We start from the raw sequence: 22,353 nt of genomic DNA on the forward strand, positions 1-22,353 counted from the left end.
CTAAAAAGATTCATGATTCACTGTATTGTGCTATGTGCCTTACTGTGGGTCTGGAACCAAACATACAATGTCCCTAAGGTTTGCCTGTAACACATGGTACAAGGGGTAGTAACAGCAAGGTCTTTGAGGTGGGAAGAAATAGCATCACAACACCGGCGCAATAATAGCCTTAAACAAGATACTTCTCTAAACAATAACCAAGAACTAGGCAGTTTAACTCTGAAGAGAGGGAACAGTAAGAAAATAGGAGTTAATATCCCTAATTTCTTCCCGAACTAAGAATTACTAGGCTGACTCATACTTGGCAGCCAAGGGGCCTATCTTTAGCCTCATCAGACTTTTCTGCTCATCTAATGATCTAATTTCTACTCCAGTGAAATGGAAGCAGAAAAGATTCTCAGCCAGCCAGATGTCACTCTGTGCTTCTCCATGATAACAAAACACAGTGAAAAGTCTCTGGTCTTTGGTGGCAGTCTTTGAGGAAGTCATTTTTTTTTTTTTCTTTTTTAGGGCTGCAACCGCAGCATGTGGAGATTCCCAGGCTAGGGGTTGAATCAGAGCTGTAGCTGCTGGGCTACACCACAGCCACAGCAACACAGATCCAAGCCGCGTCTGCAACCTACACCACAGCTCACGGCAATGCTGGATCCTTAACCCACTGAGCCAGGCCAGGGGTTGAACCTGATCCTCATGGATGCTAGTCAGATTCGTTATCCACTGAGCCACTATGGGAACTCCATTTGAGGAAGTCATTTAATTTCTTTGGTCCTCAGCTTTTTATTGCATCTGTTAAAATAACGCCTACTTTCTCAGAAAGATGGAGAAAATGATTTAGTAATAAAAAGGTCTAGGAATTCCCAGGTGGTACAGCAGGTTAAGGATCCAGTATTGTCACTGCTGTGACTCAGAAGGCTTCTGTGGCACAGGTTCGATCCCTAGCCTGGGAACTTCCAAGTGGCCAAAAAACAAATATAAAAGTCTAAACTTCTTTAGTTCCAAAGGCCATCCACAATATTAATCTAATTTATTCTTTAAAAAAATCTGGAGTTTCTGTTATGTCTCGGTGGGTTAAGAACCCAACTAGTATCCACAAGGATGCCAGTTTGATCCCTGGCCTTGCTCAGAAGGCTAAGGATTTGTCACTGCGTAGGCTTGCAGCAATGGCTCAGATTCTATCCTAGCTTGGGAACCTCCATATGCCTTGGGTTTAGCCCTAAAAAGACAAAAACAAAAAAACAAAACCCACCACCCAAACCCAAAATTAATTTTTACTCTAACTTCCCTTCTAATTGTCTTATCACTTATTCATCTTAGGATTCTTGCCTGTACAATTACTTGCAGCCTTCCTCTTTCCAAATTTTAGCCCTTTACTTTCCCCCGAACCATTCAACAACCTAAACTCAGAAATTGCACTCTTCTTAGGACTTCTACAGAATATCTGTATTTATCATAACTGGCTAATTTGCATATACCAGTTTGCCTTGTACAGTTCTGGTCTTCACTTACTAGCCTAATTATGGCTATCCTAATAATTTATTTTGTAGCTTAAAATGTCTATATAATGTGTATTTAAAAGGAGTGTTGGAGTTCCCCACTGCGGCTCAGTGGTAACAAACCTGACTAGTATCCATTTGATGTGGGTTCGAGCCCTGGCCTTGCTCAGCGGGTTAAGGATCTGGTGTTGCTGTGAGCTGTGAGCTGTGTGTGGTGTTGCTAGTTTGCAGACACAGCCTGGATCCTACATTGCTATGGCTGTGGGGTAGGCTGGCAGCTGCAGCTCCGATTCAACCTCTAGCTTGGGAACTTCTACATGGCACAACTGTGGCCCTAAAAAGAAAAGAAAAAAATAAATAAAAAAATAAAAGCGGAGTGTTTTGTACTGTATACAAGTCAAAATCTCTGTGAGGTATCTTCATTTTCTACAAAGTACTATAATTTCATCCAAATCCATTATGTACCCTTCTCCAACCCTGTACCAAGTTCCTATGCGACAAGATGTAACCAATGTAAATTGCCTGTCACAGAGGCCAGATGAGGCTCAAAATATATTCATAAAGATCACAGGTTAGGAATTCCCGCATAGCATAATGGGATAAGTGGTGTCTTGTGAGCACTGGGACGTAGGTTTGATTTCTAGCCAGGTACAACAGGTTAAGGACCCAGTGCTGCCCAAGGGCAGCCAAAAAAAGGAAAAAAAAAAAAAGAAAAAAAAAAAGGAAAAAAGATCATAGGTCAGAGAAGGGGATAATTATAAAATAAAGAAGAATCAAGATTTGCTAACAGTTAACATCTGGGAAAGAAATTGCAAATGAGAAACTTACAGTTAAGTTGTCCTAATACCTAGCCTAATACAATACCTTCTTACAAGAGGTGAGAAGGCTGAGATTTTAAGAGGGGAATCTCTTAAAACCTCACTAAACTTTTTCAACTGAAGCAGAGATCTCAAGAGTAATAAATAAGGGAGTTCCCATTGTAGTCCTGTGGGTTAGGAACCCACTTATATCCATGACGATGTGGGTTTGATCCTTGGCCTTGCTCAGTGGTTTGAGGATCTGGCGTTGCTGTGGCTGCACTGCAGGCTGGCAGCTACAGCTCTGATTTGACCCCTAGGCTCAGGAGCTTCCATGTGCTGCAGGTGCAGCCCAAAAGAGAGAGAGGGAGAAAAAAAGAGTAATAAATAAAATAAATGAGTACCTCATATCTCTAGAGTTTTCATGCGTTTTTTGGGGGAGGGGAAGAGATTAAGCACCCACGGAATTCATCCAACAAGAAGCCATAACTTTATTAATGATAGAAACAGTACAAATTTCAAACCAAGCTGCAGTTATTACTCTTTTGAAACACCAAAAAAAGGGTCCTCTTTTCAGATGGTTACATTGTTAATTCCTGTAAGACAAAAGACATCATCAGAGTTACAGGCAACCTCAGACAATTCAAGTCACTAAAAACCTGAGGCAACAACAGGCTTTGGAATGAGACTTCCTAACTGATATCAAACACAGAAAATAAGACACCCATATGTAATTGGTCAGGGCAGAGAGAGCCAAGGAATAAAGGTTTGGACACTTACCATAATAGCATTTACAATATCATTACTGTTGTTCTTCAGGGCTCGGACTGCCTTTGCTCTCGACACATTTGCTTGTGACATGACCAATTCTATGTCCTTAACTTCCACACCTGTTTCATCAACCTAAAAGTGAAGGGAAAAAAACACAATAAACTAAAGGTAACAACTTTGACAATGCTGAATCCTTAACTGCTAGGCTACCAGGGACTCCTGAATCTAGTTCTCAATATAAGTCTAAAAGCCACTTAACTCAATGGAGTTCAAGAGCCTAAAACAAAAACATAAAATCTACCCATCAATACAACCATAATATTATCTGGAGAGCATTAAAAGTTCAAAAGATTTCCTTATATACCTCTTCCTCTTCACTCTCCTCTTGTACAGTTGGAGTCTGTGTGTTTTCTTGAATGTTTGAGACAGCTTCACCTTGAACTTTGAATTTCTCAGCAGCGGCTAACTGTGCTTGCTGAGATAAGTCCTCGATCTACAGGGTAAAAAATATAGAGATTCATATGAGTAGAACAATCTGCAGTAAATGAAAGAAATCATTTGCATCTTTTCTAAACTCTCACCCACTTCACATTAACGTATTATTTAGCTTTAATTTGCTTGGCCTTAGTCAGATTATATTATCACTTTAGGCAAAGTAGCTTAGGTCTAAAGCAGTGGTTCTTCACTGGTGATTTTGTTCCCCAGAGTACATCTGTCAAATGTTTATAGATTTTGTTGGTTATTGCAACTGGATGTGATGCTGCTAAACAGCTATAATACATAGGACCACCCTCCCACAAAAAAGTGTCAATCTGACCCCAAGTTGTCCATAGTGCTGAGGTTGAGAAACCTTGGTCTAGAGCAACTCCCAAGAAAACTTTCCATACCTTGGCTTCCCCAAAAACTATGTAGGTATCTGAAGCTGGGCTCTTGTAGACATCTGGTTTCGTGATGACAAAAAGGATATTCTTAGATTTCCGGATAGTAACTCTAGTAACCCCTGTAACCTGCCGAAGACCCAGTTTGGACATAGCCTAAAGAATAAAAAAGAACATCAGGTTTTCAACTGATGGAAGCAGCTTCAGGAAATAATGAACATAATACTACTATACTCTAAGCAAAGATTTTTTGTGAGCTAAGAAAAGCTTATTTGCAAACACAAGATGGATTTCCAGGACTCCTAGGTTTTCTGCCATAGTAACTTCTGTTACTTCAATCCTTGTTTATAACTTAACTCTTACCTTCCGGGCCTTCTTTTCACTCCGGCTCTGTTTTGCTTTACTGACTGGTTCTTCATCAATTTCAGCTGCTGCTGCCAGCTAAGAAGATCAAACAGCTGAGTAAACTGGAATGTAAGACCTGGATAGCACATCCCCATGCTGCTTTCCCTTTGTGAAGATTTACAGCTTCAAATACATAAGTCAGCTTCTCTGATTAACATGGGTTCTCCAATGCTTCCTTGATCCATGTATGTACACTAGTAAGTAAGAGGATACTCACTTGGGCTTGTTGTGTAGTTGCCTGTGTAGAATCCTGTTCTTCAAGCTCTGGTACTGATTCATCGCTGTCAGATTCTGTTCCAGACCCTAAGGTGACAAGTAATTTTTACTATTTTATAGTAGAAATTACAAGGAAGAGGCACCTCACCATGACCTGTCCAGACTAAAAGATCACTGGCTTGCCTGAAAGCCAGCTTATACAATGATATGACAACATTCATCTTAGTCATTAACCAGTGTGTACACATCCATTAAAGACCTAGCCCCCCAAATGAGAAGTAATTATTAGATGCAGCCAAGCAGCTGATATACTGTAACTGCTTCCTTTTCCTCAAGGTCATTATGTCTTTGCATTCGCAAACACCAATACCTTACCCGACCCCAAATTCTACCCAATAGCCCAAACATCATAGAAAGGTTCTGGCAGACAAGGTGTCTCCAGATACACTGAAGTAAATAAAACAAACAAACAAACAAACCACCCCAGTTAAAATCACACTATAGAGGCACTGTAGAGGGGGACGGTTGAGGGAGGGAGGGAGGACTTTCCCCTCATCCTTTAAACTGGGTTGGGAGAGGCCAAAAGCAGTTGTGTACACACATTTAGTCCTATTTTCAAACCACTCACCCTAGCAGTTTGATCTAATCAACATAGCTTGAAGATTCTCAGTGATGCTGATCTATAGCTCTAACAGTCACCTCTACTAGATACTGTCCCTGTGACCTCTTCCATTTCTTCTAAACCTAATTCACATATTTTAAGTTCCCCTCAAATGAAAGGCCAAGCATCAATAGACTACTGAGGGAAAAAGCACACACCTACACCATTTTCAGGCTAGGAAAAATAGGTCTTTTAAGAAAAAGGAGTCCCTGGGCTCTGGTTACTACAAGAAGTGAAAAAAATTTCAAATAGTTCCAGGTTTCCCAATATTTTAGCAAATCCCAGGTCCAGGGACAAGGTTAGTGATGTGGTAAGAGATTAGAGCAAATTATAAAGGTCTAGAAGGTCTTGGTTTTCAATGTCAGATCTGTTAGGTAAAAACATGGCAGACCCAAGGTTAGTCTGGACCACTAACCAAAGCATCAATTGGCTGTCTGAGGTGATGAAAACCAAGATTCTGCTTCACATTCCTAGAGCTTTTGCATTTAAATTTATCATTCTATGTTCTATGTCCAAACACAAGCAGATATACTGGAGAAAGCGGCGCATCCTATGGTTAGTATTGGTGGGTAGCCCCCAGGAGGGTTGTGGGCAACACACCATGCACACGGCAAACCAAGGCAAATACCCTTATTGTTCTTCAGAACAGGCTGCTTGGCAGAGGGGGTTGGGGCAGGGATCCCAGCAGGTTTGGGAGTGGGCATGTTGACGAGGACCGGCTGGAAAGGCACTCCCCCCAAGATTGGTTCCGGGGGGATCAGAGGCGGCAGCTCATCCTCATCAGCGGGGGCTGAGGGCTTACAGGGTGATTCCAGCACCAGCCCAGGTGAGGACATCGGAAATTGCTGTTTAGGAAGCAGAGGGGGAGCTGGGGAGGGAGCAAGAGGCGGAGACACTGATGGGATAGGTGCTGGAGAGTCACATGCTGATCCAGCTTTAGGAAGGACCTTCTCGGAGAAGGCAGTTGTTGCTGAAGGGGTCAATGTTGCAGATTCAGAAGGAAGAGCCATAGGGCCCCTTGGGGAATGGAAAGAATCTTTGCCTTTTAAGGGAGAAATAGGAAGGGCTTTTGTAGTCTTTGGAGAGGAACCTTTCTGAGTAGAGGCTGTCAGTAGAGGAGCTGGAGCCACTGCAGAAAGGGGTCCTTTAGTGCCATTATGAGCTGAGGGATCTGGGCCCATAGGTGAAATAGCAGAACTCTTCTTGGCTGGTGGACCTTTCTGAACGGGAGCTGCGGTGACTGGTGTACCTTCTGGAGCCGGGGCATCAAGTACTGCTTTGAGAGTTGTTAGGCCTTTCTTTACTGGGAGTTCTTTAGATGCCTGAGGAGCAGTGGACCCCAAGGGACATGTGACTGAAACTGGGGAAGTAGGGGCCTCTTTGGGGGAGGGAGGAGTCATAGCTGGGGGAATGGGAGCCCCCTTGGAGGATGAAGTGGCTGGGCCCCTTTTGGGGAATGGGGTAGCTGGGGCTCCTTTGGAGGTTGGGCTTGCTGAGGCTCTCTTGGGGGAGGAAGGAGCCACAGCTGAGGGAATGGGGGCCTCTTTGGGGGAAAGAGATGTTGAAGCTGTTTTGGGGGAGGGAAGGGCCACAGATAGGGGAATAAGGTCTCCTTTGGGAGGTGGGATAGCTGGGGCTCTTTTGGGAGATGGAGTTGCTGGGCCCCCTTTTGGAGAGGAAGGAGCCACATCTAGGGGAGTGGAGGCTCCTCTGAGTGGAGTTGCTGGGGCCTCTTTGGGTGAGGGAGGAGCCACAGCCAGGGAAGTGGAGTCTCTTTTAGGAGGGCGGGTAGCTGAAGCTTTTTTGGGAGATGGAGTTGCTGGGCCCCCTTTTGGAGAGGGAGGAGCCACATCTGGGGGAGTGGAGGCTCCTCTGAGTGGAGTTGCTGGGGCCTCTTTGGGAGAGGGAGGAGCCACAGCCGGGGCAGTGGGGTCTCTTTTAGGAGGTGGGGTAGCTGGAGTTTTTTTAGGAGATGGAGTCACTGGGGCCCCTTTTGGAGGAGAAGCCATAGTTGGAGGAGTGGGGTCTCTTTTAGGTGGGGGAGCTGAAGCTTTTTTGGGAGATGGAGTTGCTGGGCCCCCTTTTGGAGAGGGAGGAGCCACAGCCAGGGGAGTGGGGTCTCTTTTAGGAGGGGGGATAGCTGGAGCTTTTTTGGGAGATGGAGTTGCTGAGCCCCCTTTTGGAGAGGGAGGAGCCACATCTGGGGGAGTGGAAGCTCCTTTGAGTGGAGTTGCTGGGACTGCTTTGGGTGAGGGAGGAGCCACAGCTGGAGGAGTGGGGTCTCTTTTAGGAGGTGGGGTAGCTGGAGTTTTTTTAGGAGATGGAGTCACTGGGGCCCCTTTTGGAGGAGAAGCCATAGTTGGAGGAGTGGGGTCTCTTTTAGGTGGGGGAGCTGAAGCTTTTTTGGGAGATGGAGTTGCTGGGCCCCCTTTTGGAGAGGGAGGAGCCACAGCCAGGGGAGTGGGGTCTCTTTTAGGAGGGGGGATAGCTGGAGCTTTTTTGGGAGATGGAGTTGCTGAGCCCCCTTTTGGAGAGGGAGGAGCCACATCTGGGGGAGTGGAAGCTCCTTTGAGTGGAGTTGCTGGGACTGCTTTGGGTGAGGGAGGAGCCACAGCTGGAGGAGTGGGGTCTCTTTTAGGAGGTGGGGTAGCTGGAGCTTTTTTGGGAGATGGAGTCGCTGGGCCCCCTTTTGGAGAGGGAGGAACCACTGCTGGAGGAGTGGGATCTCTTTTAGGAGGTGGGGAAGCTGGAGCTTTTTTGGGAGATTGAGTTGCTGGGCCCCCTTTTGGAGAGGGAGGAACCACTGCTGGAGGAGTGGGACCTCTTTTAGGAGGTGGGGAAGCTGGAGCTTTTTTGGGAGATTGAGTTGCTGGGCCCCCTTTTGGAGAGGGAGGAACCACTGCTGGAGGAGTGGGATCTCTTTTAGGAGGTGGGGAAGCTGGAGCCACTGGGCCCCCTTTTGCAGAGGGAGGAGCCATAGCTGGGGGAGTGGGGCCCCCTTTGGGGGAAAGAGGAGCCACAGCTGGGGCAGTGGGATCTTGTTTAGGAGGTGCGGTAGCTGGAGCTTTTTTGGGAGATGGAGTCACTGGGCCCCCTTTTGGAGATGGAGGAGCCACTGCTGGAGGAGTGGGGTCTCTTTTAGGTGGTGGGGTAGCTGGAGCTTTTTTGGGAGATGGAGTCACTGGGCCCCCTTTTGGAGAGGGAGGAGCCACAGCTGGAGGAGTGGGGTCTCTTTTAGGTGGTGGGGTAGCTGGAGCTTTTTTGGGAGATGGAGTCGCTGGGCCCCCTTTTGGAGAGGGAGGAGCCACAGCTGGGGGAGTAGGGTCTCTTTTGGGAGATGGAGTTGCTGGGTTCCCTTTGGGTGAAGGAGGAGCCACAACTGAGGCAGGAGGGTCCCCTTTGGGAGATGGGGTAGCTGAGGCTCTTTTGGGAGATGGAGTTGCTGGGCTCCCTTTGGGGGAAGTAGCGGCTCCTTTAGGAGGTGGGGCAGCTGTGGCTCCTTTGGGGGAGGAAGGAGTCATAGCTGGAGGAGCAGGGGTGTCTTGGGGTGGGCTTGTTGGCCCACCTTTGGGAGAGGGAGGAGCCACAACTGAGGGAGTGGGGGCCTTTTTGGGAGATGGAGTTGCTGGGCTTCCTTTGGGGGAGGAAGGAGCCATACCTGGAGGAGTGGGGATCTCTTTAGGAGATGGGGTTGCCAGCTCCCCTCTAGGGGAAGGAGGAGCCACACGTGGGGAATTGGGAGTGTCTTTGGGGGATGGGTTATCTGGGGCTCCTTTTGAAGATGGAGGAGTAGGGGTATGCTTCTTGGCTAATGATCCTTCAGGGACAGGAAAGGGAAGATTGGCTTCTGGAAGAGAGGAAGCCTCAACTGGAGAAATAGGAAACGATAGATTTCCAGCAGCATTATCAGGGATAGCAGGTACACTTTTAGAAACAGAAGGAGTAACACTTAGGGTAGAAGCAGCTGAACCCTTCTTGGTTGGAGATCTTTTAGTTTGAGGAGACACACTAGTCCCTGAAGGAGATGGAGAGTCAGCTAGGTAAGTTCCTTTGGAAGACACAGTAACAGAAGTACTAGAGTCCTCAGCTGGGTACCCTTCAGGAGAGGAAGCCACAGGTGCCAACTGAGAAATACTATGAACTTTCTTTGTACCTTGAAGAGTACCAGCTGGAGGAAGAGGGAGAAAGGACTCAGACTTGGGAATTTCAGGGACCTGTGCCATAGTATCTGGAGAAGCAGAAACACTATGGGGAGATAAAGTCACAGGGCAACTTTCAGAGGTTGGAGGGATCAATGGTAAAGTATTAAGAGTGGAAGTACCCTGCTTGGCTGGGTGGCTTTTAAGAGCTAAAGAGACAACCCCTTCTAGAAAAGTGCTGGCCGTAGGTGCAGGAGTGGAGGTAACATGGACAGTTGTAGGGGCCATCTCCTCAGAGGCAGCACCTTCCAAAGGAAATGTAGCTACAGCTGGGGTAGTGAGCGAACTTTTGAGAAGCAGACTAGTTGGGTCTGGGCTTGAATAAGAATCTGTCTTGATTATAGAGGTTGGGGAGTTAACACCCAGAGAGGAGGGAGCAGTACTGGCTGTCTTTACTACTGGGAGAGGCTCTACAAAGCTTTTCTTTTCTAAAGTGGCTTCAGGAGAAAGAGCTATCTCCAGAGAAGATGATGTATTCTGCAAAGAGGGGAGATTTTTAGGAGCTGTCAGAGATGGTGAAATGGGGACACTTTTTGGGTGCTCAGGGGCTGACATAGGTGGAGAGACTGGTATCCCTAGAGTGGTGGTTACTTGAAGAGTAGGAAGCTCTTTGGGAGCCACAGGCGCCATAATCAAGGCAGTTTGGGAACCTGAGTCCTTACTGCTTATGAGATCTGATGAAACTGGAGAGACATAAGCTACCTCAAAGGTAATGGGTGTTGTAGAAATTGCAGAGGGGTTAGTCATTACAGGTGGGGTGTTTCCAACAGAAGAAACAGGAGCTTCTTTCAAGCCTGTACTCCCTGAAGAAGCAGCAGGAGTCTGGGCCAGCAAAGGTTGCTGAGTAGCACCAGAAGCTTTGAGAATGACAGAAGCTGAAGGAGACAATGAAGAGGCAGCCACATGTGAGGAGTCAGAAGGACTACAGGAGGCTAGGTCACTGATAGAGGAGCCTTTGTCAACAGACAGAGCCAGAGGGGAAGCTGGGGCCTCCACTGGAAAAGTAGCCATAGCATCAGGAACCACCTCATTTCTGGAATGAAGGGGAGGAATTACAGATCTCTGAGAAGGGTAAGAGGCACCTGTGGAAAAATGATCCACAGAAACAATATCCTCAGTAGGATCTGACAGAATATTAGGGTCTGTTTGACCTAAAGCTTGGACATGAGAAACAAGAGAACTCTGACATAAAGGTGCAAGATGAGAGCCCAGAGAAGTGAGGAAAACGGGGGGGACATCAGGAACCATAGGAATAGACTGAGTTGAAAGAGGTAAGGCAGCAGGTGGACTAAGGGGTCCCTTTAGGCTGAGGCTTAGAGGGTTTTCTGGAGAAGTGAGAGCTGAGGAAATAGGGATGCCTGTAACCTGAGGGGACGGGATGGCTATGGGAGTGGAAGGTGGTGTCTGAGGACATGAAACCATTCCAGACTGAACAGAGGCCAAAGGAGTTACAAGATGGGAAGGACTGGCACTGACTATACCTGGAGGGCTGGGGGTTCCTTTTGGATTAGGGACTTCTTGAGAGGGAGCTTGAATAACAGAGGTCTTTAGTTCTGAGGAAGCAACTGGAGCCGATAGAGACGTCACTGATCCTGACTCAGCCACAGGAACTGAAGGAGGTGAACTAAAAGTTTTAGGTAAATGGCCAGAGCTCTTCTGAATTGAGTGGGGAGCCAAGGCCACCAGAGCCAAGGGAGCGGAAGACGAATGAACACCTTTCAGAGTTGGATTTATCATGGGAGAGGCCAGAGCTAAGGCAGCTGGGGAGATGGGCGGCCCTATTAAGTTTGGTAGGAAAACAGGGGTGTCAGTGGAGGGAGAGGCTGTCCCAGTGGACAAGTGGGGAAAAGGACCTTCAAAAGGGGTTGAGGCAATAGTGGAGGAAGAAAGGCATGGGGAAGGCTGGTTAGGGGTTGCCAGAGGACATTGCTGGGGGGCCAAGGAGCAAGGAGAGGGAGGGGTAGGTTTAGGCTGCCCTAAAGCAGCAGTGACACTTAAGGCTGAAGACACAGGAAGCACAGCTGGAGTTAAAAAAAAAAAAAAAAAAAAAAAAAAAAAAAAAGGATAAAGAAGGAAAGGGAAGGAAAAAAAACAAAGGTGAGTTATACAGCCCAACTTGGTACAACCTGCCTCACAGGAAACAATGGAATTTTTAATCTGAGAATGAAAGTCACCACTCAGGATTAGACAAACAGTAACCTTCCCCAAACATACTTCAGTGGTCAAGTAAGAACATATTCCTCTCCTCTCCCACATTTCCCAAGTTCTTAGGACTATTTTAGGGTGAAGAAAACAGTTTAAGAGCAGCCAATTAGTCTCTAAACGGGGAGCAAAGGCCCAGAAGTGAGTTGGGAACAGCGTGCTTTCTAACCATTTCCCAGTCGTGCCTTCCCCTTCCCTTTTCAAATGAACCCTAAGTCTCTCTCACAGGCCATAGAATCACTAGAACACTTCTACCCTGTCCACCCAAGGAGCATGCACTATCTGAAACAAACACTGGAATGTGGAACAGGGGAGGTAGTAGGTGGTGATAACAATGCAGAATCTAAGCTGAATGAGAAAAAACAGGTCTTTTCATGCTCAGGCTTCTACGAGGTTAGAAAAAACCTGACTCTTAGAATTTAATACTAAGTATTAAGTACTAAGTCACTTAGCCTTCCTATATACCTCATTTTACTCATCCAAAACAAACAAAAAACAACCACAAATGGGTGGACTATAGTCTCTACAGACCTTCCTAGGTAATGTTAGCTCTTCAGACGCCAATCTAAGATGAATCAGACTGAAAGGGAGAGAGCTCAGTCACAAGCGCTGGAACTGTATTTTGAAACTCCAACCCAACTTGTTAAACCAGTCAGTGGTTCTATTTTGAAAGTAGGGAACTGGAGTGGAGAGAATACATTGGATCCACACCCCTTAATCTGGATAATTATGTCATTCTGCCAAAATAGACCAGTATTTGGCACTAGAGTAAAGCTAAGCAAAAGACTTTCTGAATGATGAAAAAACATCATGCTTACTAATCAGGAGACAACATTAAGGATTAGATCACCCCTTGCTGTACAGTGGGAAAATAAAAAAAAAAAAAAAGAAGAAAAGCTGGGGGGAAAATAAACATCAACAACAACAAAAAAAACAAAACAAAAAAAGGATTAGATCAACAAATGCTCAACACCTAAAAGGGAGTATTAAAAAATAAAAGCCTATAGCACTCAAATTCACAATTTATTCAACCTAGAGGACCCCACTACAGAAAAGACAGGTGGTTCAACCAGTTTTTCCTGGGGAGTTGGTAGGTCAAAGTCTTACACTGCAAATGCTCTTAAACCCCCCCCCCCTTTTTTTTTTTCAAAAGGGCCGCACCCAGGGCATATGGAAGTTCCCAGGCTCAAATGGGAGCTTCAGCTGCCAGTCTACACCACAGCCACAGCCACTTGGAATCCGAGCTGCATCTGTGACCTACACCACAGCTTCTGGCAATGCTGGATCCCTGATCCACTAAGGGAGGCCAGGGATGGAACCCACGTCCTCATGGATACTAGCAGGGTTTGTTTCTGCTGCACCACAATGGGAACTCCTGCTCTCAAACATATTAATCACAATTTGAAACTTAGAATGTTTTCCTCTAAACGGACTTCAAATGTGATAAGGCCCAAATTACTTGCTTTAGACACCATAACCAAGCAATTCCCTGAGCCAGTTTCCTCATTCTGTAATTATTTAATTATAGTTATATGTTTTTAATTTTAATTAATTAATTAATTTATTTTTTTGTCTTTTTGTCTTTTGTTGTTGTTGTTGCTATTTCTTGGGCCGCTCCCGCGGCATATGGAGGTTCCCAGGCTAGGGGTTGAATCGGAGCTGTAGCCACCGGCCTACGCCAGAGCCACAGCAACGCGGGATCCGAGCCGCGTCTGCAACCTACACCACAGCTCACAGCAACGCCGGATCGTTAACCCACTGAGCAAGGGCAGGGACCGAACCCGCAACCTCATGGTTCCTAGTCGGATTCGTTAACCACTGCGCCACGACGGGAACTCCTAATTTTTATTTTTTAAAAGGGTCACACCTTTGGGTTTCAACCCAGGGCTAGGGGTTGAATCCGAGCTGTAGCTGCCAGCCTACGCCACAGCCATGCCAGATCCCAGCCACATTTGAGACCTATACCACAGCTTGCAGCAACACCACAACCTTAACCCACTGATCGAGGCCACATCCTCATGGATACTAGTCAGGTTCTCAACACACTGAGCTACAACAGGAACTCCAAATAGCATTATGTTTCGAAGCTTGAAACCAAATTATTCTTTTTTTCTTTCTTTTCCGTCTTTTGACTTTTTAGGGCCCCACCCTCGGCATGTGGAGGTTCCCAGGCTAGGGGTCAGAGCTGCAGCCACTGACCTACACCACAGTAAAGCCAGATCTGAGCCGTGTCTGCAACCTACACCACAGCTCATGGCAACGCCAACTCCTTAACCCACTGAAGGAGGCCAGGAATCGAACCTGTGTCCTCATAGTTGCTCGTTGGGTTTGTTAACCACTGAGCCACAAGACAGGAACTCCAAAACCAGATTATTCTAAGTTCATCTGAACTTCCCTCTCCACATTTGTAAAATCACCTTCTTCAATGAGGTTCTTGAAAGTTTTGTTTGGCGCTGAAATCATAGGACTTTTAGAGACCAGTCCTTTATTTTTACCTTCCTTAAGTCCCTTGTAGTTCAAGACTTCATATGGCTCATTTCCTAGCTCGGAGGGCCCCTCCTATTTCTTTTCTAGCAGCTGTATTAATCCCTTCAGCTGCTAAAATCAGACAGGTGGGGAAAGAGAACCTTAATGCTTTCAACTATAAACAACTCTAATTCCAAAAGGCGACAGAAATTGCCCTTAAGTGACAGGTGGAATTTTGGGAAAAAAAAAAAAAAAAAAGAAAGAAATTACCATGGGGGGGGGGAGGTGGTGAGGATGAAGTCACAGCCTGAATATTCCTTTCAGTTAATTTTGCATAACTGTCTCAGCAAGAAGACTATTATAAAACAATTTTTTTCCACTACCCCTCTTAAAGTTTATAGAGAGGTATTTTAATCAGAACTAAAAACTTGCCTTTACACTATGTTCTATATCCATTAATTCCAAAGCTGAAGAGCGGTCAAAAGGCTCTATCCCAATCCTGGGTTCCAGACAAGCTGTTCCAGCACACTAGAAACATCTCAGCACCAATCCATAAAACAAGATAACCAATCTTGGAGGGCCCTGGATCCCAGTAGGACACATTTACCACCAGCACACATCTCATCCAAACATGTGATGATGGCACAATGCCAAGCACTGCCATCTAAAACCTTGATGCAACTTGGTGGCTGGAACTTCACAAAAGCTCAAGTCTCCTTGGCCTGCCAGTGGGTCACCTAGTTTCAATAAGTAAGGATCACTGAGCCTCTTCCCTGCTCCGTTTTCCTATGTGGGGGGAGGGTTCCATAGCACAACTCCCTTTGAGGTAGGTGCCATAATATACAAAGCAGGCCAGGGAGCTTTTAATACTCTTGAATCTCAAATATACTTTATTCCACTCCCTAAGGAAGTCCCTTCAAGACATTCACTATCAGGTGCTCCCCGTCTTTAATAGAGTTAACACTAAAAGACTGAAGTGTATTGTCTTCGTCATGTTACCACCAAATGGTTTTAGGGTCAATCTTAATTAACAAGGATCTAGGGGAACCTACCTGTCTCAGCCTGGGGCTGTGGCAACTCCTGCTCTGTAGCAGGAACGGTTTCTGTGGCTTCACCGGGCATTTCTGAAGGAAGGGAATAAAAAGGAGGCCTGAATTGACTCGGATCCGTTCTGCTGCCCAACCCAGTCAAATACTCTTTAAAATTTTGCATAAGACGGGTGTTCGGGAGAACCCTCCCCACACTGGTGAGAAATACGACGTAATCCTCTGATGAAGAGAATCACCTTCTATTATCGCTTTTTCACTCCCACAAAGCGGATTTCTCAGTACCCAGGAATTTGTTTCATTCAACACTCCAAATCCTACAGAGCAGCAATCATCGCTGCATTCTCAATCCGAGGGAGAGAATCCCCGTCAGGCTCCCTAGCATGGGAGACGGAAGACGCTATACTGAACCACCTCTCCCTCCTCACCCCCTCTCCTGGGTCACGACCTCCAGGACTCCCGTCTGCCCGACTTTCGGGAACCAGGAGAGGAAAGGTGACCTCAGTCCCAATATTCACTTGTCACACTAAAGAAGGGTGTGTGTGTGTTGGGGGGGAATGTTCCAACGCTATGACCCCTCAACCTCCTCTGGGTCCTCGTGAAGCCGTTTCCAACAGCAGACGCACCCCACTTCCATCCCCACAGCCGCAATGGCTCCCATTTACCCAGCCCTGGACTCCCGGCTCACGGCCTTTCTGCCCTACTGCCAGGATATAAACAGCAGACCCCATTTTGTCCGGGGGCCCCAAGGCCACACTGCCCAGGGCAGAGTAGGAACCCGGTGGCCCCATAAAACCTCCAGTTCGCCTTAGCTGATAGTCCTCGGGACGGCTCAGCCAGCAAGAAAGGCGGATGGCTGCGGATAAAAGTAGTGGCGAAGACAGCACTTACTGTGCGGGGAACGCGGAACCAAGATGGCGGCAGAAAGAGAGCGAGCGAGAGCGTGACCCACGCCTGTTGCAGAAGGAAGCCTGGCGGAGGGGGCGGGGCCAGGATCCGATTCCGGGTCAGGAGCTGCCTGTAGTCACTTCCTACCAGTGAGCCGTCCGGCTGTTCCCCGGGAAGGGTGGTGACAAGGTCTAAATAAGGGTAAGAATTCAGAACGCGACGCGCTGGCCTGGCAGGAACTCTGCTCCGAGCCGTGTAGTCCTTAGATAGCCGACACCTTCCTGTCCCCCAGGTCGAGGGATTTTTGATACGCGAAGGGCAACTGTGTGAGAAACAACCTTTGCTTTCCTGTTGGCAATGTAGCCCACTGCGGTGTTACTACTGACTTCCTTTTCTCAGGAAGGAATGTAGGAAAACGTGAGGTATTAAATAATATTCCAATGCCACAGAGATTGTTCACACCACTGGAAGGTAGCTGAGACTTAGGTTAACCCTCGATTGTCTTATTTTTGGAGTATATAATTTAGACTGAAATTATCAAGGCATAAATTCCCCTCACAAAAAACGAGCATAGGCACACATACAATTCTTTTTGCCTCTATTTTGGACACTTTATCTTGAAACACATCTGTTCTAGAGGCTCAGGACCCCACACTTTACAAAGTAAGTTTTTTTTTTGTTTGTTTGTTTTTTTTTTTGGTCTTTTTAGAGCCACACCCACAGCATATGGAGGTTCCCAGGCTAGGGGTCTAATCAGAGCTGTAACTGCTGGCCTACACCGCGGCCACAACACCAGATCAGAGCCGCATCTGCGACCTACACCACAGCTCATGGCAACGCCGGATCCTTAACCCACTGAGGGAGGCCAGGGATTGAACCCGCAACCTCATGGTTCCAAGTTGGATTCGTTTTCGCTGCGCCACTAAGGGAACTCCCAAAAGTAGGAGTTTGTTTTTGTTTTTGTCTTTTTGCCATTTCTTGGGCCGCTCCTGCGGCATATGGAGGTTCCCAGGCTAGGGGTCGAATCGGAGCTGTAGCTGCCAGCCTACACCAGAGCCACAACAACGCAGGATCCGAGCCGCGTCTGCGACCTACACCACAGCTCACGGCGACGCTGGATCTTTAACCCACTGAGCGAGGCCAGGGATCGAACCCTCAACCTCATGGTTCCTAGTCAGATTTGTTAACCACTGCACCACGACGGGAACTCCAAAAGTAGGAGTTTTGAAAGGTAGATTGTAACAAGTGTTTTGTAAATGAAAAGGCTAGGGTATTGATTCCAATATCCTTTCTCCAAAAGGACGCAACAATTACTAAATCAGCCAACGCTACTTGAGCTACTTACTGGCTTTAAGACAATTTTGGCTGCCTTTTAAGATAAGCAGAGCACTTAAATGTACTGAAAACTACTTTAAATTTTCTGGTATTTTGCCATAATAAACTGAGGCTTAGGGTTAATGAATTAGGATTAAATGAAAAAGAGGAGTTTATCAGGAATGAAAAATTCTGACATTTTCTTCAAATAGGAGAAGCGATGTTGTGGATATGAATATGAATTTTATTTTTATTACAGCATAGTTGATTTGCAGTGTTGTGTCAATTTCTGCTGTATAGCATAGTGACCCAGTCATACATATATACACATTCTTACTATACTGTCTTCTCATACTATCTTCCATCATGTTCTAACCCAAGAAGTTGGACATAGTTCCCTAGGCTGTACAGTAGTACCCCATTGCTTATCCATTCTGAACGTAATGAACACGGATTTTGAAGCCAGACTCCTTTGAATCTTGGCTTGATTACCTAATGGTGACCTTGGGCAATTAACATATTTATCTCAGTTTCCTTATCTATAAAATGGGGATAATAGTAGCTACTTGATAGGATTTTTAGGAAGATTAATTACATTACTTAAAAAATGTTTATTGTTACTATTAAAATTGTTGATAGAAATTCTACCAAAGTAAATAGTGACCCAGGAGATTTGTCAATGCAGTCAGTCAGTCAGTCCATGTACCTTCAGAAGAAAGGGCCAGGTCCTTTAGACAAATAAAGCTACATTTTGACCATTTCTCTTTGCCAGCAAGTCCGCTGACTTTTCTAACTCTGCCAATGATTAGCTAAGGAAGAATGTATTTTCTTTCTTTGGGTTTCTTTGTAAACCAGGCAAGTTTGGACATGGAAATCAGTTCTGTGCCCTTTATCTACAATTCTTATATGGAGATGGCAAATCAGAGCTAGGGATGTCTTTAAGCATGCTTCTGCTATCTTTAAGAACTAAATTCTTTTCTTTTTTTGTCTTTTTAGGGCTCACCCATGGCATATGGAGGTTCCCAAGCTAGGGAACTCCAAGAACCGAATTCTTTTATACAAGCACAATATAGTCTATAATTTATTTTATGGGCTAGGATACCAGTTTTTATCAAGGGCTCATTAAAATGTTAAAATTTTTAATTTTTCTGTAGTTCCCATCGTGGCTCAGAGGTTAACGAACCCAACTAGCATCCATGAGGACACGGGTTCGATCCCTGGCCTTGCTCAGTGGGTTAAGGATCCAGCATTGCCATGAACCGTGGTGTATGTCGCAGACGCGGCTCGGACCTGGTGTGGCATAGGCCAGTGGCTACAGTTCCAATTAGACCCCTAGCCTGGGAACCTCCATATGCTACAGGTGCAGCCCTAAAAAGACCAAAACAAACAAAAATTTAATTTTGGTCATGCCCGAGGCATGTGGAAGTTCCCAGGTCAGGGAATTGAACCTGTGCCACAGCAGTGACAATGCTGGATCCTTAACTTACTGAGCCACCAGGGAACTCCTAATTTTTTTGGCTGTACTGACAGCATATAGAAGTTCCTGGATGGCATTCCCATTGTGGCTCAGTGGTTAACGAATCTGACTAGGAACCATGAGGTTGTGGGTTCAATCCCTGGCCTTGCTCAGTGGGTTAAGGATCCAGTGTTGCTGTGAGCTGTGGTGTAGGCTGCAGATGTGGCTTGGATCCCGTGTTGCTGTGGCTCTGGCATAGGCCGGCAGCTACAGCTCTGATTAGACCCCTAGCCTGGGAACTTCCATATGCCGCAGGAGCAGCCCTAGAAAAGGCAAAAAGAAAAAAAAAAAAAAGTTCCTGGGCCAGAGACTGAATCCGAGCTGCAGCTGTGAGCTATTCAACAGCTGTGGCAATACTGGATCCATAACTCAGTGCATTGGGCAGGGGATTGAACTCCATCTCTGGCAATGGAGAGAACACCAGGTCCTTACCCTGCTGTGCCATAGTGAGTACTCCCTAAAATATTTTAATGCTGGACATATCAGAAGCCCTAAACATCTTTTGCCAAAAGCTTAATACTAGTCTTTCTGCTTTCTATCTGGGTACTTTATCTTTTTTTTTTAAGGGCTGCACACGTAGCCTAGGGAAGTTCCCAGGCTAAGGGTGGAATTAGAGCTGTAGCTGCTGGCCTATACCACAGCCACAGCAACACCAGATCCAAGCTGCATCTGCGACCTACAACACAGCTCACAGCAATGGTGGATCCTTAACCCTCTGAGTTAAGGATAATGCATTATCACTGCAGTGATAATGCTAGATCCTTAACTGCTAGGCCACCAGGGAACTCTTCAGCCTTCTTGATCAACATGGCTGGTAGGTAGTAAGCAATCAATAGATAAGTGAATAGAAAATAGATAAATGGGGAGTTACCATTGTGGCTCAGCAGAACGAATCTGACTAGCATCCACGAGAATGCAGGTTCCATCCCTGGCCTTGCTCAGTGAGTTAAGGATCTGGCATTGCCATGAACTGTGGTATAGGTCAAAGACATGGCTCAGACCCTGCATTGTTGTGGCTGTGGCCAGCAGCTGCAGCTCCGATTCCACCCCTAGCCTCGGAGCCTCCATATGCCACGGGTGCGGCCCTAAAAAGACAAAAACAAAAAACAAAAGGAAATAGGTAAGTGAATAGAAAATCAGAAAAGAAATATAGGCACTTCAGTGTGTTGACTGTATTACAGAATCTGTTTTACATAAACCAAAAGATAAAAGAAAAAAAAAAACTGTGGCTATGGAGAAAATGTTATAGCAAATGCAAAGGAAGAAAAACTTTCATAAATGATGGAAAGCACCAGTCTGATAGCTTGCTTCTGAGTGTTTCTCAAAGAAGGAGGAGTTCTCCTGTGGCACAGTGGTTTAAGGATATGGCTTGTCACTGCAGAAGCTCTGGTCACTGCTGTGGCGTGGGTTTGATCCCTGGACTGGGAACTTCCATATGCCATGGGTGTGGCCACACACACACACACACCTAAGAACGATAGAATGCTGGAGTTTCTGTCATGGCTCAGCGAAACTAATATGACTAGCATCCATGAGGATGCAGATTCAATCCTGGCCTTGCTCAGTGGGTTAGGGATCTGGTGTTGACTTGAGCTGTGGTGAAGGTCACAGACAAGGCCTGGATCTGGAGTTGCTGTGGTTGTAGGCCAGCAGCTACAGCTGATTCAACCCCTAACCTGGGAAACTCCATATGCTGCAGGTATGGCCCTAAAAAGACAAAAAAAAAAGAACGTAAACCACAAGATCAAACTATTTAGATTGTATGTAAAACCAGGCAAAAGAAATTGGTTCAGAATCTATCACACAAAATCAAATAAGAGAAGTTCCTGTTGTGGCTCAGTGGTTAAGAACCCCACTAGTATCCAAGAGGATTCGAGTTTGATCCTTGACCTCACTCAGTGGGTCCAGGATCTGGCGCTGCTGCAAGCTGCAGCATACATAGGTTGCAGATGTGGCTCAGATCTGGAGTTGCTTAGCTATAGTGTAGGCTGGCAGCTGTAGCTCCGATTCAACCCCAGCCTTGGAACTACCATATGCCACAGGTGTGGGCATGGAAAAAAAAAAAAAAGCAAATATAGAAGAAATCAAACCTTTTAAAATTAAATTTTAGTGTCTGAAGCTACAGAAAGTCCAAGTGTTTTGACAATTACAAAAGATTTTATGCTAGTGACATTGGTAATTTTCTCTAAATTGCTTAGAAAATTGTTGAGGGAAGAAGTTAGGAGCTACAATTGCCATCTGTAAAAAAAAATACTCTACTAGCCCCTAATGTTGTAACCTAGTAACTCATATCTTTTTTTTTTTTTTTTTGTCTTTTTAGGGCCATACCTGCAGCATATGGAGGTTCCCAGGCTAGGGATCAATTGGAACTGTAGCCGCTGGCACCACAGCCACGGCAACTCAGGATCTGAGAGGCATCTGTGACCTACACTACAGCTCAAGGCAGTGCCGGATCGTAACCCACTGAGCAAGGGCAGGGATGGAACCTGCATCCTCATAGATACTAGTTGGGTTCATTAACCATTGAGCCATGATGGGAATTTTATAACTGCTTTTTTTTTTTTTTTTTTTTTTTTTTTTGCTTTTTAGGGCTGCACCTGTGGTGGCCTAGGGAAGTTCCCAGGAAGGGGCCAAATACTGCTGGCCTACACCACTGCCACAGCCACATGGGATCCCAGCTGCATCTGCAACCTATACTGCAGCTCACGGCAATGCCAGATCCTTAACCCACTGAGTGAGGCCAGGGATTGAACCTGCATTCTCAAGGATCCTAGTTGGGTTCATTAACCGCTGAGCCATGAGGGGAACTCTCTAGATGCTGATTTTAAAATGATTTTTATTTAAAAACAAAAAAAATTTTTTTTTGGCTGCAGCTACGGCATATGGAAGTTCCCTGGCTAGGGGTTAAATCAGAGCTGCAGCTGCAGGCCTTACGCCACAGCCACAGCAAATCAGGATCTGAGCCACATCTGTGACCTACCTCACAGCTTAATCCACTGAGTGAAGCCAAGGATCGAACCTACATCCTCACAGACACTATGTCAAGTTCTTAACCTTTGGAGCCACAGTGGGAACACCTAAAGTGATTTTTAGAAGACAGGCAGTGGGGTATGGCCTGACCAATAAAAATATCAGTAAGCAAAATCAGGAAGTGACTGAATATACAGTGCAGGTGTAATTAAGACTTTTTAATTGACTTTTTAAGTCTTAAATTTAAGACTTTTTTTTTTACGGCCACATTTGGGGCATATGGAAGTTCCCAGGCCAGGGACTGAATCTAAGCTGCAGCTGTGACCTATGCCACACCTGGATCCTAACCCACTGTGCCACAGCAGGAACTCCCTTAAGTGTCTAAAACTTAAGGACAAACCCTCATTCACCTAGAAATATGGAGGCTGTATTCTGTAAGCTGAGACTAAAGTCTTAGGTATATTACTGCTCACTTACCTCTATATATGGCAACTGACAGAAATTGAAATCTTAGAATTATAATATTAAATT

General features: G+C 45.9%; 2 protein-coding genes across 8 annotated transcripts in view; one reads left to right on the forward strand and one right to left on the reverse strand.

Annotated features, from left to right (window-relative positions):
• Positions 1-2,757: 2,757 nt before the first annotated feature.
• Positions 2,758-16,074, reverse strand: NACA (nascent polypeptide associated complex subunit alpha). 7 transcript variants are annotated; one of them, NM_001434898.1, is given in 10 exon segments: positions 2,758-2,886; positions 3,071-3,193; positions 3,426-3,554; positions 3,949-4,095; positions 4,303-4,380; positions 4,562-4,647; positions 5,850-7,421; positions 7,770-11,441; positions 15,141-15,212; positions 16,026-16,074. In NM_001434898.1, coding segments are annotated over 9 exon segments (5,892 nt in total). In that variant the 5' UTR covers positions 15,211-15,212; positions 16,026-16,074; the 3' UTR covers positions 2,758-2,871.
• A 96-nt stretch (positions 16,075-16,170) lies between these two features.
• Positions 16,171-22,353, forward strand: part of HSD17B6 (hydroxysteroid 17-beta dehydrogenase 6) — a 56,220-nt gene continuing 50,037 nt past the window's right edge. The window contains exon 1 of the mRNA XM_084956071.1: positions 16,171-16,444. The gene's annotated coding sequence lies outside the window, so the exon portion shown is untranslated. The remainder of the gene's footprint in view (positions 16,445-22,353) is intronic.

This window comes from Sus scrofa, chromosome 5 (assembly GCF_054392235.1).
Source record: "Sus scrofa isolate SSC_HxYL_T2T_F1_AM1 chromosome 5, Sscrofa_HxYL_maternal_Yorkshire_Landrace_v2.0, whole genome shotgun sequence".
In the NCBI taxonomy this organism is placed as follows: domain Eukaryota; kingdom Metazoa; phylum Chordata; class Mammalia; order Artiodactyla; family Suidae; genus Sus; species Sus scrofa.